This window comes from Oncorhynchus kisutch, linkage group LG19 (genome assembly GCF_002021735.2).
Source record: "Oncorhynchus kisutch isolate 150728-3 linkage group LG19, Okis_V2, whole genome shotgun sequence".
NCBI classification, from domain to species: domain Eukaryota; kingdom Metazoa; phylum Chordata; class Actinopteri; order Salmoniformes; family Salmonidae; genus Oncorhynchus; species Oncorhynchus kisutch.
This window is the reverse complement of record NC_034192.2, coordinates 19,282,267-19,298,031: the sequence shown is the minus strand read 5'-3', so window position 1 is coordinate 19,298,031 and position 15,765 is coordinate 19,282,267. Positions and strand designations below refer to the sequence as shown.

Sequence of the window (15,765 nt, the reverse complement as noted above, 5' to 3'; positions counted from 1 at the left end):
ACTCTCTTGGCTACTACATGATTCCATCTGTGTTATTTCATAGTTGTGATGTCTTCACTATTATTTTACAATGTAGACAATTGTAAAAAGAATGAAAAACCCTTGAATGAGTAGGTGTCCAAACTTTTGACTGGTACTGTACCTACATGTACGGTCACAAGAATCAGGCCTCCTTATTGTTCCTAGAATTTCTAAGTAAACAGCTGGAGGCAGGGCTTTCTCCTATAGAACAACATTTTTATGGAATGGTTTGCCGATCTTTACTGAACTCATCTCTGTAGTAGGTCCTGTGATTGAATGTAGTCTGACCTCTGACCCTATTATGTGGGCTGAGTCACTGGCTTGCTAGTGCTCTTCCATGCTGACCCTAGGAGGGGTGCATCACGTCTTGCCAGGCTTTTTTCGCTATACTCGACTTGAGTGGGTTGAGTCAGTGACGTGACCTTCCTGTCCTGTTTTGCACCCCCTCGGGCTCGTGCCGTGGGGGAGATCTTCGTGGGCTATCCTCAGCCTTGTGTAAGGGTAGTAAGTTGGCGGTCTGTTGAGCTCCCTCTGGTGGTGTGGGGGCTGTGCTTTGGCAAAGTCTGTGAGGTTATATCCTGCCTGTTTGGCCCTGTCTGGCAGTAACGTCGGACAGGGCCACAATGTCCCCCAACCCCGTCTAAGTGCCCAGTATCTATGCTGCAATAGTCTGTGTAGATTCCTGCCTTTCTACAGTGCTTTTACACCTGCATTGCTTGCCGTTTGGAGTTTTAGGCTGGATTTCTGTACAGCACTTTGTGTCATCTGATGAAGTTCTATAAATACATTTGGTTGATTGAGTAATGGATTATGATGTGCATTATGCGATGGCTTCCGTCTTTCTGCCAGTGGCTGTAAGCAGACAATGCACAGGTGGTGCTTTAATTGGGGAGGATGGGCTCGTGGTAAAGGCTGGAGCGGAATAGGTGGAATGGTTTCAAATACATCAAACACATGGTCTCCAGGTATTTGATGCCATTCAACTTGGTCCGTTCCAGCCAATATTATGAGCCGTCACCCCCTCAGCAGCCTCCACTGATACCATGTCAGCTGAAGTGTGGCGAGCATTCTGAAGTAAAATGGCTGCCAAGGCATCACCCATAGGGTGCTACACATGGTGGTGGTTGAGGGGAGTTTCTCCTCATACTATGTAAAAGAGTGTTGAGTGTGTGGAAAAGCAAGATATAAATTGATCATCAATCAATAGATAGTCTGTGTACCTCAGTGACATATTGCAGCATAGTCATGCGTGCCAACTTCTCCTGGATAGCTCCATAGGTGTGGATCTTACTGCCAAACTGGACCCTGTTGGCTGCATGGTCCACCTGGGCAAAGAGACAGGACAGGTGTCAGTATGGGAGGTCAAGAAGTGCTAAAACCAACACAGTAACAGAGCTTCAATGAGACTAGACAGACTCAACTGAAGGGCAAATAGGAGGTAACACTTTATTTGGATAGTCCCACACAGCGTTACTCACAGCCTGGGTGATGACTCCCTTCATGGTGCCGGAGAGGGCGGCGGCCATGCCGAAGCGCCCGTTGTTGAGGATGGCCATGGCCACCTTGAAGCCGCCACCTACCTCTCCCAGGACATTCTCAATGGGTACCGGGACGTTCTCAAAGTACACCTCTGCCGTGTTGGATGCCTTAATGCCCATCTTCTTCTCAGGGGGACCGCTGGATGAGGTAGAAGGCAAGGAAATGTTAACGATACACGTCGTCATGTTGTTGTGTCTTCTCTACCTTAGATGAATGCATTGACAATATGTCGCCTGGATAAGAGTGTTTGCTTAGGGCCTCCCAAGTGGAGCAGCGGTCTAAGGCACTGCATCGCAGACCCGGGATCGATCCCGGGCTGTGTCACAACCGGCCATGACCTGGAGTCTCATAGGGCAGCGCACAATTGACCCAGCATCGTCCGGGTTAGGGGAAGGTTTGGCCGGGGTGGCTTCACTTGGTTCATCGTGCTCTTGCGACTCCTTGAGGCGGGTGTTTCCTCTGACACATAGGTGCACCTGGCTTCCGGGTTAAGCGGATGGGAGTTAAGGAGCGCGGTTTGGCAGGTCATGTTTCAGAGGACGCATGACTCGACCTTCGCCTCTTCCGAGCCCGTTGGGGAGTTGCAGCGATGAGACAAGATCGTAATTTAAAAATGGGGGGGGTGTATACGAAAAGTGGTTGCTTAAAGCCCGAAATTAAATGTTTTTGTTTTGTCTTTTAGTCTGCAACTTCTTTAAAATGTGGATGTGCATCTTCAGGACAAAAACTTCTTAAAATATTCACTAAAAACAAGACTATGGACAGACAGAAAATAGAGAGACTGGGATAGTCTTTAAAGCTTCTAACAAGAAACATACAGTACATATACTCTTATGTAAATTCCCCCATTTCACACCTCCCTCTTCCAATCCCTCCCTTTCTCCATCCTTCCATATCTTTATCCATCACCCATCCTTTCACCCATCCCTCCATCCACCACTCACTGTGTCACTCCTCCGAAGCTCCTCTCCACAATAAAGGCTGTGATTTTGTCTTTCATTTGTCCGGTCTTCTCATCCATCATGGGCATCTTGGCAAACACTGTGAAGATCTCAGCCAGACCACCATTACTGACAACACAGACAGAGTCAGGATAAAGAAAACAATAGCAATACTGTATACAACCACAACTCTATATTAGGACCCCCCCCCCCCATTCACCCTCTGAATGGCAAACATACACAATCCATGTCTCAATTGTCTTAAGTCTTTATCTTTTCTCGCCTTCATCTAAACTGATTTAACAGGTAAATGCAAAGAGCAAATGTTATAAAGCGAGAATGCCTTACAAAATTATTTTTTCCTCCTATCACCCAAAGCTGACAAGAGACTACATGACTCCATTTTATCCCATCTAACTACTATCACTTTTCCTTTTTTTTGTCTGTAGACTGCAATTCAGCATGTACAGTTCAAGTCTTCCAAATGGACAATGACCCCAAGCATACTTCCAAAGTTGTGGCAAAATGGCTTAAGGACAACAAAGTCAAGGTATTGGAGTGGCCATCAAAGCCCTGACCTCAATCCCATAGAGAATTTGTGGGATGAACTGAAAAGGCGTGTGGAAGCAAGGAGGCCTACAAACCTGACTCAGTTACACCAGCTCTGTCAGGAAGAATGGGCCAAAATTCACCCAACTTATTGTGGGAAGCTTGTGGAAGGCTACCCGAAACATTTGACCCAAGTTAAAAGGCAATGCTACCAAATACTAATTGAGTGTATGTAAACTTCTGACCCACTGGGAATGTGATGAAAGAAATAAAAGCTGAAATAAATGTTACTGTTATTCTGACATTTCACATTTGTAAAACAAAGTGGTGATCCTAACTGACCTAAGACAGGGAATTTTTACTAGTATTAAATGTTATGAATTGTGAAAACTGAGTTTAAATGTATTTGGCTGTGTATGTAGACTTCCAATGTTGCTATGACTGTGTACAGGACATAAACCACACAGTGTTTGCGCCATACTAAATGATAGCACAATGTTGGTGGTCCTGCAGTACCTGATCCAGATCTTGCCTCCATTGAGGATGTAGTGTTTTCCACAGGGAGAGAGCGTAGCGAGGGTCTTTATGGACGCAGCGTCAGAGCCACTGGCGGGTTCAGTCAGACAGAAAGCAGCCAGGGTCTCACCTAGATAAAAGAGGAAAGAAGAGGAAGAAAAAGAGAATTAAGGCCAACAGATTTGAAATGCCTTATACGTGGAATTACAGTCTAGGTATAACAATACATAGGCAGAACCAAAGAGAATGACTGTAAGAGAGAGTAACGACAAAGTCTCTTTATTTTACCGTTATTTAACAAGGCAAGTCGGTTAAGAACAAAATGTTATTTTCAATGACGGCCTACTGGGGAACAGTGGGTTAACTGCCTTGTTAGGGGCAGGAGGACAGATTTGTACCTCGTCAGCTCTGGGATTTGACCACTAGGCTACCTGCCGCCTCTCTCTCTCTCACCTGTGGCCAGCTTGGGCAGGTATTTCGCCTTCTGGGCGGGACTACCAACCAGCAGGATGCCCTTGAAACCGATGGACTGGTGGGCACCCAGAGTGATGCCAACCCCCAGGTCGTGCTGGCCCACGATCTCCACCAGCCTGGCATACTGTTCAATAAAAAAAGGAGGTTAAAACATTAGTGTACTTAATTTACACAGTACTCTAACAGTCTGGTGTACTATTGTCAGAGGACACAAAGGTAAAAACCAAAAAAAACAGCTGAGTCTTGAAGGTTATTTTGCTGCCATCCTTATCAAGAGCAACATACATAGCTCAGTTTCATGCCGACTTGTTTCGACATGGATATTCTACCACAGGCACATCATTCTTTATCCAGTGGTCTAAGACATGGCTTGAACTTTATGGTAGCATCCTTCACAAACAGCAGCTACGCCACCAACACCTTACAGTGTTATTCTAAAATATATATATTTTTCCCCCTCGGCTATCTACACACAATACCCAATAATGACAAAGCAAAAACAGGTTTTTAGAAATGTGTAAAAAAAGAAGTATTAAATGTATTAAAAGAAGAAGTAAATATCACATTGACATAAGTATTCAGACCCTTTACTCAGTACTTTGTTGAAGAACCTTTAGCAGCAATTACAGCCTCGAGTCTTGGGTATGACGTTACAAGCTTGGCACACCTGTATTTGGGGAGTTTCTCCCATTCTTCTCTGCCAATCCTCTCAAGCTCGGTCAGGTTGGATGGGGAGCATGGCTGTACAGCTATTTTCAGGTCAAGAGATGTTCGATCGGGTTCAAGTTAAGGCTAGGCCACTCAAGGTCATCCAGAGACTTGTCCTGAAGCCACTCCTGCGTCGTCTTGGCTGTGTGCTTAGGGTTGGGGCGGTAGGGTAGCCTAGTGGTTAGAGCGTTGGACTAGTAACCGGAAGGTTGCAAGTTCAAACCCCCGAGCTGACAAGGTACAAATCTGTCGTTCTGCCCCTGAACAGGCAGTTAACCTACTGTTCCTAGGCCGTCATTGAAAATAAGAATTTGTTCTTAACTGACTTGCCTAGTTAAATAAAGGTTATAGTTTTTTTTTAATGCCTAGTTAAATGAAGTTAAATAAATAAATAGGGTTGTTGTCCTGTTGGAAGGTGAAACTTTGCCCCAGTCTGTCCTGAGTGCTCTGGAGCAGGTTTTCATCAAGGATCTCTCTGTACTTTGTTCCTTTCATCTTTCCCTAAATCCTGACTCGTCTCCCAGTCCCTGCCGCTGAAAAACATGCCCACAGCAAGATGCTGCCACCACCATGCTTCACCGTAGGGATGGAGCCAGGTTTCCTCCAGACGTGACGCTTGGCATTCAGGTCAGAAAGAGTTCAATCTTGGTTTCATCAGACCAGAGAATCTTGTTTTGTCATGGTCTGAGAGTCTTCAGGTGCCTTTTGACAAACTCCGGGCTGTCATGCCTTTTACTGAGGGGCTTCCATCTGGCCACTGTACCATAAAGGCACCTGACAGTGGTGCAGAGATGGTTGTCCTTCTGGAAGGTTCTCAGAGGAACTCCAGAGCTCTGTCAGAGTGACCATCGAGTTCGTGGTCACCTCCCTGACCAAGGCTGACTGACGGCCAGCTCTATGGAGAATCTTGGTGCTTCCAAACCTCTTCCATTTAAGAATTATGGAGGCCACTGTGTTCTTGGGGACCTTCAATGCTGAAGACATGTTTTGGTACCCTTTCCCAGATCTGTGCCTCGACACAATCCTGTCTCGGAGCTCTACGGACAATTCCTTTGACCTCATGGCTTGGATTTTGCTCTGACATGCACTGTCAACTATGGGACCCTATATAGACATACGTGTGCCTTTCCAAATCATGTCCAATCAATTGAATTTATCAAGTTGTAGAAAGATCAAGGATGATCAATGGAAACAGGATAACCCTAAGCTTAATTTCGAGACTCAAAGAAAAAGGTCTGAATACTTATGGAAATAAGGTGTTTGTTTATTTATATTTAATAATTTAGCAAAAATTTCTAAAACCCTGTTTTCGATTTGTCATTATGGGGTATTGTGTGTAGATTGCTGAGGATTAAAATATTTATTTAATCCATTTTAGAATAAGGCTGTAACATAACAAAATGTGGGGGGGAAAAAATCAAGGGGTCTGAATACTTTCCAAAGGCACTGTATATGCATCATTGCACCCGTGTGCTGGTATTTCTGCTGACCTGTGTATTATGTGTTGGTACAGTACTCTGAATAGACTGTGTTCTTGCTGTATAGAGGTAAAAGGGTATCCCTGCTTACCTGCGTCCTGGTTGGGGTATTGCTCTTAAGGTGTGTGTGTGTGTGTCTGTCTGTCTGCGTCCCTATGTGTTACCCCCACGCCCCCCCCAAGTCAGTGTGTTTTTTTAACTATGCTTGTTGGGAACCAGAATTCCCCACAACAATAGTAAACAAACAAAAATTTGACCAAATAGGGACATTTTGTTATCCCCACAAGGTCAAATGCTATTTCAATGGGGTTTAGTGTTAGAAATTAGGGTATGGGTTAGGGAAAATATAATTTTGGGGAATTGTGTGTCCCCACAAGGTTAGTTGTACAAGACTGTGTGTGTATAGAGATAAAGGTGTATGTTCTCACCTGTGTGTTGGTGAGGCCCACGCCCCCAAGGTCCTGGGGGACCTGCAGACCAAAGGCCCCCATCTCTTTCAGGCTTTCCATGGTGCTGTCCTCCACCTTCTCCAGGGAGTCATTCTTTGCTGGGTCATTCACCTCCTACAGCATACCATATATACAGTTGAAGTCGGAAGTTTACCTACACTTTCATCTGTGAAGAGCACAGGGCGCCAGTGGCGAATTTGCCAATCTTGGTGTTCTCTGGCAAATGCCAAATGTCCTGCACGGTGTTGGGCTGTAAGCACAACCCCCACCTGTGGACGTCGGGCCCTCATACCACCCTCATGGAGTCTGTTTCTGACCGTTTGAGCAGACACGTGCACATTTGTGGCCTGCTGGAGGTCATTTTGCAGGGCTCTGGCAGTGCTCCTCCTTGCCCTCCTCCACGTCTCCTGATGTACTGGCCTGTCTCCTGGTAGCGCCTCCATGCTCTGGACACTACGCTGACAGACACAGCAAACCTTCTTGCCACAGCTCGCATTGATGTGCCATCCTGGATGAGCTGCACTACCTGAGCCACTTGTGTGGGTTGTAGACTCAGTCTCATGCTACCACTAGAGTGAAAGCACCGCCAGCATTCAAAAGTGACCAAAACATCAGCCAGGACGCATAGGAACTGAGAAGTGGTCTGTGGTCCCCACCTGCAGAACCACTCCTTTATTGGGGGTGTCTTGCTAAGTGCCTATAATTTCCACCTGTTGTCTATTCCATTTGCACAACAGCATGTGAAATGTATTGTCAATCAGTGTTGCTTCCTAAGTGGACAGTTTGATGTCACAGAGAAGTGTGATTGACTTAGAGTTACATTGTGTTGTTTAAGTGTTCCCTTTATTTCTTTTGAGCAGTATATATATATATATATATATATATATATATATATATATATTCTACAGCACCCACGAGCCAGCCCGAGAGACAGAGGACAGTTACAACCTGGGCCATGTTCAGTAGTATTGAAATGGAGGAATACGGTCCAATTCAGACAATAATCTAACAGATAATCAAAACTATCTGAACTTGTCCAATAAGAAACATTTTGCTACGGTGTTCCCTAATGAAGGTGACCCTGATGACAAATCTAGTGGCAGTAAAGAAATTTAGCTTGAATAACTAAAGAGGAAATATGTGTTGTGGTTTACTATTTGTAAAATAAAATAAACATTTGGTCACAAAAACAAGAAAAAGGTGAATTGAAACTCACTTCAAAGAATTTGGAAACGGGTGGGACTAACTCCTGGAGGAACTGGGTCTGCTCCTCGTTCATCACTGGAAAACAGCAAAAAGCCCACAACCGTTAGATGTTCCAACATGTCTCCTTTACATCATCGCTAAGTGGCTGCATAACAATACATGACTAGTCCATTCACCTGAGGGGAAGGGAAAGACCTGCGAGGGGTTGATCTGGCCCTTGAACATGTTGACGGCAAAAGACTGGGACTCCTACAAGAGATACATGGGGTCATGTTGATATATCATCAACTGTCACAAAAAAAAGCAGGAAATGCATACTGTACTTCCTAATGCATTTCAGAGGGATCTAAGCGCAGCTCAGTCATAATTGTTGATCTTGAACTTTAAAACATGGAGACCCAAACAGTAGCCGCATCCAGTATGGACAACCTCAGTGAAGCAGTACTTTATAGGGAGGAAGGCTGATCTAAGAACACATACCACGCTCTGTGCCTTCTTGGCAGTGGCTGCCTTGGTTGCTGTGGTGGTGCCAACAGCCTGCTTGTCCAGTACTGCCTGTAGAGAGACAAACACAAACAAGCAATGTCATACAGAGAGAAGAGATTACAACCATAGAAATATAATATCATTCAAGTTCTATGGTTACAATATGTTAGAGAGATAGGGACTGAAAGAAGTGAATTTCCAATGGATTATTGATAGGTAGGATCAGGATAATTGAATGGAGTGGTACAGTACTTTAGACAGGGGATATGGGCAACAATCGCGAAGGGGTTTGTGAAAGCTACAGTAGGAGACCCTGCTCCTATACACAAGGATTAAATATGAAAGATAAACAATATATATTACTCTTAAGAATTTGAGTGTTCATTTAAAAACAAGGCAACATTAAACATGTCCCCCACGAATGATGCCGCGCCCCGGAGTGTCTTGGGCCAATTAGTGACAACAATTTAAGCTCAAAATGGGACAACATGCTTGATATAAGTTTCAGTTGATTACTATAGTACCACCCTTGGGCCTATCAGTGTAATTTTGTAAATTACAGATATCTATGGCAAGACACATCATTCACCCAAGTTGTCAAAATCAGGCCAGTGGTGTCTGGGATGTCAAGTGGCTTAGCAAGACTCATAGCTTTAAGTGTTTTTCACAGAATTGTTAATGGCAGAAAATCCATCATGGTGGACCGTATGGGTCCATGAGGCAAATGTGTTCCTTGTGAGGAGAGGGACCTATTGTCGCATTCAAGACAACTGGGAACGCTGGAGAAGAAGAAAAAAAAAAGAAGCTCCAACTGGCATTTTTTTGGAACGGTCATCCAACTCAAAATTCCAAGTCGGAAACTTGGGCCTCTTTCTAGAGCTCTGACTTTCCGACCTGGAGATCACTGACATCATGATTTTACCTCTTTTTTTTCCCCCCAGTTGAAGTGAAAGCACCATATGTACCGAATTTCATGACTTTAGATCAAACGGGGTGAGGGGCGTGACCTTTTCATGTATGCATTTTCAATCACGTGTTATAGCGCCACCATCTCGTCTACCAGTGATATTTTGTAAGTGCCGGATATCTATGGCAACAATAGCCCATCACTTGTGAATGATGCCCAGCTTAAGGCAAAAAAAGCTTAAGTCAAAAACAGCCCAATGCCTTTTTTTTGCAACTTCTACAAATCATAGTCGCACACCTCATGTAGCCCAGCCCATAGTCCTATATGTTTTGATAAGGTTTGTATCACAACTCAAGTGGCTGAATAACTTCTTAAAATGAAGCATATTAATCCGCTTTACAATGGGTGTTGAGTCTAACTGGCATACCTACCTACACAGAGCATGAGTTTCAAGGTTGGGGAAGATCATTTTCACCATAAGAATGCACCTTTATAATAAAAGCGTTACATGCATAATCGCATTTGGGTCACTTTTGATAATGGTGTTTTCAAGCTAATGGGACAATCACACTTCGAGCCTATCGCGGTGTGCGCATTGCTGTGCTTATAATGTGTAGAAATAGCCTAATAGCTGGTCAACATTTTAAGCTAAACGTTCTAATGTTGTGTCAGCCACATTGCGTAAAATATGTTTTTTGATGCTAGAATTTGTATTCATTTGGGATCTATCGCATCCCAACAACAGTCCCAGACTATGTTTGGAATATTTATTTCTCGCACAGAATAGAATAGTTGACCTTTGTACTATGGGGATAGTAGATTGACATAGGCTAGGGCTTTTGCTGTTCACAAGGCCTACTCATATTGTTGGCTGACGAAAAGTAAATGTGGACAGTTCTTCCAATATGCACCTTGGAATGGGATAAGGACATGTGCAGTTGCGCCCCCGATATGTCAGTCTTCACACTCTCACTAGCCTGTGAGAAAGACCCAATCGTGTGACAGAGAACCATGTGAATGACAGGTGCTTTGGCACGCAGCCAGGAGAAGGGAATTATAATTATTTTTTCAGCCAAAGGGCACAACGGCCACTAACCGCAAAAGGTATGGACTTTTTTTAGGGGGCATTACGGCCACACATATAGATGATGCAGCTGGGAAATTTGAGGCATTATCAAGTGCTTGTCAAATTGTGAATGAGAGACTGATGAAGTGTGTACAGCCTGCGCAAAAAAACAACAAAGTAGAGCTCATGCCTTTGATGTGACTTTTTTCAAATCCTCATTACTCTCATCATGCAGCCTTACAATGCATTAAAAAATCTAAAACATATAGCCCAGCATATGTATGACAACTAAAGTTACATAACTCTAAATGAAGCATATTGGAGTACCTGTTTCTTTGTTAACACTCAACACAGAATAGCCACATGTGCGCACTCCCTCAAATTGTTTGGAGAAAATATCCTTTATGATAGCCACATTAGCAGCTAATTAGCATTTCATTTTTGGGAGGTGAATACAGGGACATATATTGATAAAAATCACCTTGTCGGAGAGAGATTTACATGGTTATCAAAACGTCACGCCAGGGTAAGCCTACACCCAACGGCCCTTATTTTAAGTGTTTCTACAATCCCCTATGGGAAAAATGTATGGTGGAAAAACAATTGGAACCATTTCCCTGTTTGACCACTAGGTTTTATGGTTATTGTGGTACTCTATTGACATGGTCATTGGTCAGACACATGTACTGTGTGACCTGGCTGTGTCCTGCTGTCCCCTGTCTATCATTGAATGGAAATAGAACTCAGCACCACCTATAACCTAGATTGGAGTCACGTGAGTCCACGGTGAACTTTCCCCCACTTCTCGATGCTACTACATATCCTGATGGATATGGTAGGTCCATATAGGTTACCTCCACTGGAAGCAATGTCATCTTTTTATCAGTTACGCTTATCTCATTTGGATAAAATTGTATTAATACAACATTATGACGCAGCATGGTTTGTTTCAACACCTGAACACATAACCCATGAGCTGTCAAGATGGCAACATAAACGCCCCTGTTTAGAATAATCACTGTTACAATGTTTGATCATTGATACAATGTTTCCAATTTTAGCAGGAAAACGAGTGCGTGGCTGTGAGTGTTGTGTTTTATGACAGCGCACTGCCTACCTCCGCGGCCTGAGAAGAAGCATAGAGGCGGGCATTCTGCGTGGCTGCTGCTCCGATCTGCTTCTGAATCCTACACGAATACAAATACGAATTGAAAATGATTTAATGTATATAAATAAATCGTTTTAAAGCGGTTTTGTCAGTGAGAATGTATTTACTTACCCGGAAAAGGCAGGGGAGATACGAAGTGCTGTGCACAAAGCAGGAGTCAAACTCACTTTGCCCAAAAGCATATTGAACGACCGCCTTAATTATCTATAGAATTAGGTTAAAGAGATCTGTTTGATCTTGTGTCCCGAATCAGCGCTCCAAATGGACGAATTTGTCCTTCTGAGTCAAAATCTGTTACTTATTCAAGTAGGCTGCTGCAGTTGTGTAACCTAGAAAAAATTACACTGAAGAAAATGGCCAGAGCATAGAAAGAGTATTCTAGACACACCAGCTGCCTGTCTGACCGGGTCTAGACAGCGTATACGGAAGACTTGTCTAGCTTCTTGGAATCTATGCACAGGACACAGCGGAAATACGGAAGTGTAGGCGGCATAGAGTGACGAGGTGGAGGAGGAGCTCCGTAGACTCTTCCTGTCCAGAGGTAATTTAGCAATTCATTGTAGCTCTGTAGAGTCTCTATTTTATCTACTTTTCTCGAGCCAATTAGCTTGTTCCATTCCTGGATTATTCATTATACTAATACATGCCGATTTAAATTTTAAAAAATGCGATAGTTTAAAAAAGGTTAAGGGGCATAGGCTGTGTTGGCAAAATCACTACATATCCCATCCAGTTGTCATAGTTCCAAGACCAGTCAGAAACGTCCAGGTACGCAAATGACTCCTGTGGAACTCAAAACTGAATTTGCATCCAGATTAACGCCTTAATCACGCCGACAGTGTTTCGCGCAAAATGGTACACAGCATCATCTGAATATGTGTGCAACAAAAATTCAACATTCACCTTCTGCTACAATTTCTGTCACGCCTTGATCCCAACGATAGTACTTTTGCGCAAAATAGAACGCATCATCATCTGAATATGTGTGGAACAAAAATTCATCATTCACCTTCTGCTACAATTTCTGCAAGGCTAATGCCGCATTCCATACTTCTGATGTACCAATATTCTGTTGGTGTAATCAAGGTGTAAGCAGCAATATAATCATTGTTTTACCACAGGACAGATAAACTGAACCAGTCATGACTATTCACCAAAACAATAAATAATTGTCAAGTTTCTTTCCAGCGAATTTCTAAGTTATATGGTTGTATAACTAGGAGTTTTGAAGATGAGGGTGCAGTATTTATGAAGCGTGGCAATGTGGATGAAAAATAGTTGTAGTTTTTATCGAATTAATATTTCCTATTACATGACAAGATACAACTCGAGTAAAGAGTCCTGCCTCTTTTATTTTATTTGAATCTGAAATCAAACAAATGTTTTTTTTTTTTTTTTGTCTAAGGAAACATTACATAACAAGAAATTGAATAACCAATCATTTGAATAATCAATAATTTGATTATTAAAATATTGTGTTTTTAATTATCGGTTCTGGTTCAAGCCATACTCTACGTTTTGACCAATTAATAGTCGTGGCTTCCTAACAACACAGAACATGATAAATGGGTTGTTTTCATGTTTTTGATCTGCATATTGTTACAGTTTTTTTTCTCATTTATGTTTTGAAGTTGGACTGTGAACTTGTATAGCTAAAGTCCAACACAGATACGCGTGTGAACAATAGTGATGTCCAGTTCGCGAATGATTAGTTATTTTTGAACCACTCATTTTACTGACTCAAGAGTCATTATTCTTTTTTTTCTGAGTGACTGGTTCATTTTAGTCACTAATTATTTTGACCTTCTTGATGGCTGGAATGAATTCTACAGCAGGATTGAAGTCTATTGATGCTTGTTCCGAACATGTGGTCCAGAGGCTCTGTGTGGAGGGTGTGCAGAGCCTCCGAGGCTTGTGAAGGCCAAATCGAGCTCAGTACGGTGATGCCATGAGCCTCCCAGATTTTGTAACAATGTGGAGGGCTCCACATAGCTCCGTATAGCTATGTATTGGCATGATTGGGTGATAGTAGGTGGGGGCGGTACATCCTGTATAAAAACAAATTAGCCTCCTTGACAACAAACATGGAGAACTTTACCAAAAGGCTATTAGAACAAGTTCACAAAAAATACATCTGAATTTGTGTGGAAAAAGGACTGGGGGGGGGGGGGGGGTATACTTATCCCATCGACAACGAAACCCAAAAGGGGTGATGATATTCATTAACAATCATTTTGCTTCTAATGTGCAAATTGTCCTAACAGATCCAAGTAGATGGATTATTTTAAGTATGTTGTTGGACTATAACAGATTTGGCTCATTAATCTATACGGTCCAAATAATGATGGTCCACGCTTCTCTGAAAATACATAAAATAATTTATCAACCCTACAAGCAATACAAGACTATTGTTATGGTGGGAGATTATAATACTGTTTTAAATACCTCAATGGACCGTAAATAATTCAATCTGGACCCTTTCTTTCTAAAATTATCTGCCAAAATTATTGCCACCCCTATTACTAGCCTGTTCAACCTCTCTCGTGTCGTCTGAGATTCCCAAAGATTGGAAAGCAGCTGCGGTCATCCCCCTCTTCAAAGAGGGGGACACTCTTGACCCAAATTGCTACAGACCTATATCTATACTACCCTGTCTTTCTAAGGTCTTCGAAAGCCAAGTCAACAAACAGATTACCGACCATTTCGAATCCCACCATACCTTCTCCGCTATGCAATTTGGTTTCAGAGCTGGTCATGGGTGCACCTCAGCCACGCTCAAGGTCCTAAACGATATCTTAACCGCCATCGATAAGAAACAATACTGTGCAGCCGTATTCATTGACCTGGCCAAGGCTTTCGACTCTGTCAATCACCAGATCCTCATTGGCAGACTCGACAGCCTTGGCTTCTCAAATGATTGCCTCGCCTGGTCCATCAACTACTTCTCTGATAGAGTTCAGTGTGTCAAATCGGAGGGTCTGTTGTCCGGGCCTCTGGCAGTCTCTATGGGGGTGCCACAGGGTTCAATGCTTGGACCATGTCGTGGAACTTTCCTGTATTACCAAACCACACACAAGTCAGAGCTATATCATAAAGTCCATATTTAATTATATGAGCTTCGCCATAGCCCTGTGACTCTCAGATCAATTCAGTGTCTATAAATGAATTCTCTGAGAGTGCTTACAAAACAATTCTTAGTATCATTTATAGCCAAGACACACCCCTCTCAACTCACATGACAAATAACAGATCTTAGGAACATTACAAAGGAAGACTTTACTTGAGAAAGGAGTATCCCATAGCCAGACAGCATTAGCTATAAATTATCGTTCAGTTTCATCTCCTAAACGAAGTTCCTATCTCATTCTTGGTACCACTTAGGACCAAAACATTACCTCATCAAATGGCATATATCAATTGTCAATTCTAGATACTCCCATCTCAAATACACCCCCTCCTGGACAAGATCAGAAAAGACAGTGAGCCACCTAGGCCATATACTAAATCAAGATAAGGGCAACCTCAGAGGGGACATGTAATAGTTACAGACACATTCCCATAAGAAGACAAGCCTGACCTCTCCCCTCTCTGGGGCCCAAGTATCTTTTTCCCACATGAGCATACTTATGAAAATTGATAAAACATCTTATTTATCAATGTTACCTAAAGAATTCTGATTCTGCCACAACAACCGACTCTCTTCTCTGTATGCATCAATGATGTTGCTCTTGCTGCTGGTGAGTCTCTGATCCACCTCTACGCAGACGACACCATTCTGTATACTTCTGGCCCTTCTTTGGACACTGTGTTAACAACCCTCCAGGTGAGCTTCAATGCCATACAACTCTCCTTCCATGGCCTCCAATTGCTCTTAAATACAAGTAAAACGAAATGCATGCTCTTCAACCGATCGCTGCCTGCACCTGCCCGCCTGTCCAACATCACTACTCTGGCCGGTTCTGACTTAGAATATGTGGACAACTACAAATAACTAGGTGTCTGGTTGGACTGTAAACTATCCTTCCCGAGTCACATCAAACATCTCCAATCCAAAGTTAAATCTAGAAATGGCTTCCTATTTTGCAACAAAGCATCCTTCACTCATGCTGCCAAACATACCCTCGTAAAACTGACCATCCTACCAATCCTCGACTTCGGCGATGTCATTTACAAAATAGCCTCCAATACCCTACTCAATAAATTGGATGCAGTCTATCACAGTGCCATCTGTTTTGTCACCAAAGCCCCATATACTAC

General features: G+C 43.0%; 1 protein-coding gene across 1 annotated transcript in view; it reads right to left on the bottom strand.

The window, feature by feature from the left end:
• Positions 1-11,957, bottom strand: part of acadvl (acyl-CoA dehydrogenase very long chain) — a 35,981-nt gene extending 24,024 nt beyond the window's left edge. Inside the window, exons 1-11 of the mRNA XM_020452192.2 lie at positions 11,620-11,957; positions 11,458-11,527; positions 8,362-8,436; positions 8,058-8,130; positions 7,892-7,956; positions 6,655-6,789; positions 4,020-4,164; positions 3,567-3,696; positions 2,505-2,630; positions 1,500-1,698; positions 1,242-1,346 (exon numbers count right to left, since the gene is read on the bottom strand). Coding sequence (XP_020307781.1) covers positions 1,242-1,346; positions 1,500-1,698; positions 2,505-2,630; positions 3,567-3,696; positions 4,020-4,164; positions 6,655-6,789; positions 7,892-7,956; positions 8,058-8,130; positions 8,362-8,436; positions 11,458-11,527; positions 11,620-11,690 — 1,194 coding nt within the window. The 5' untranslated portion in view covers positions 11,691-11,957. The remainder of the gene's footprint in view (positions 1-1,241; positions 1,347-1,499; positions 1,699-2,504; positions 2,631-3,566; positions 3,697-4,019; positions 4,165-6,654; positions 6,790-7,891; positions 7,957-8,057; positions 8,131-8,361; positions 8,437-11,457; positions 11,528-11,619) is intronic.
• Between the last annotated feature and the right edge of the window lie 3,808 nt (positions 11,958-15,765).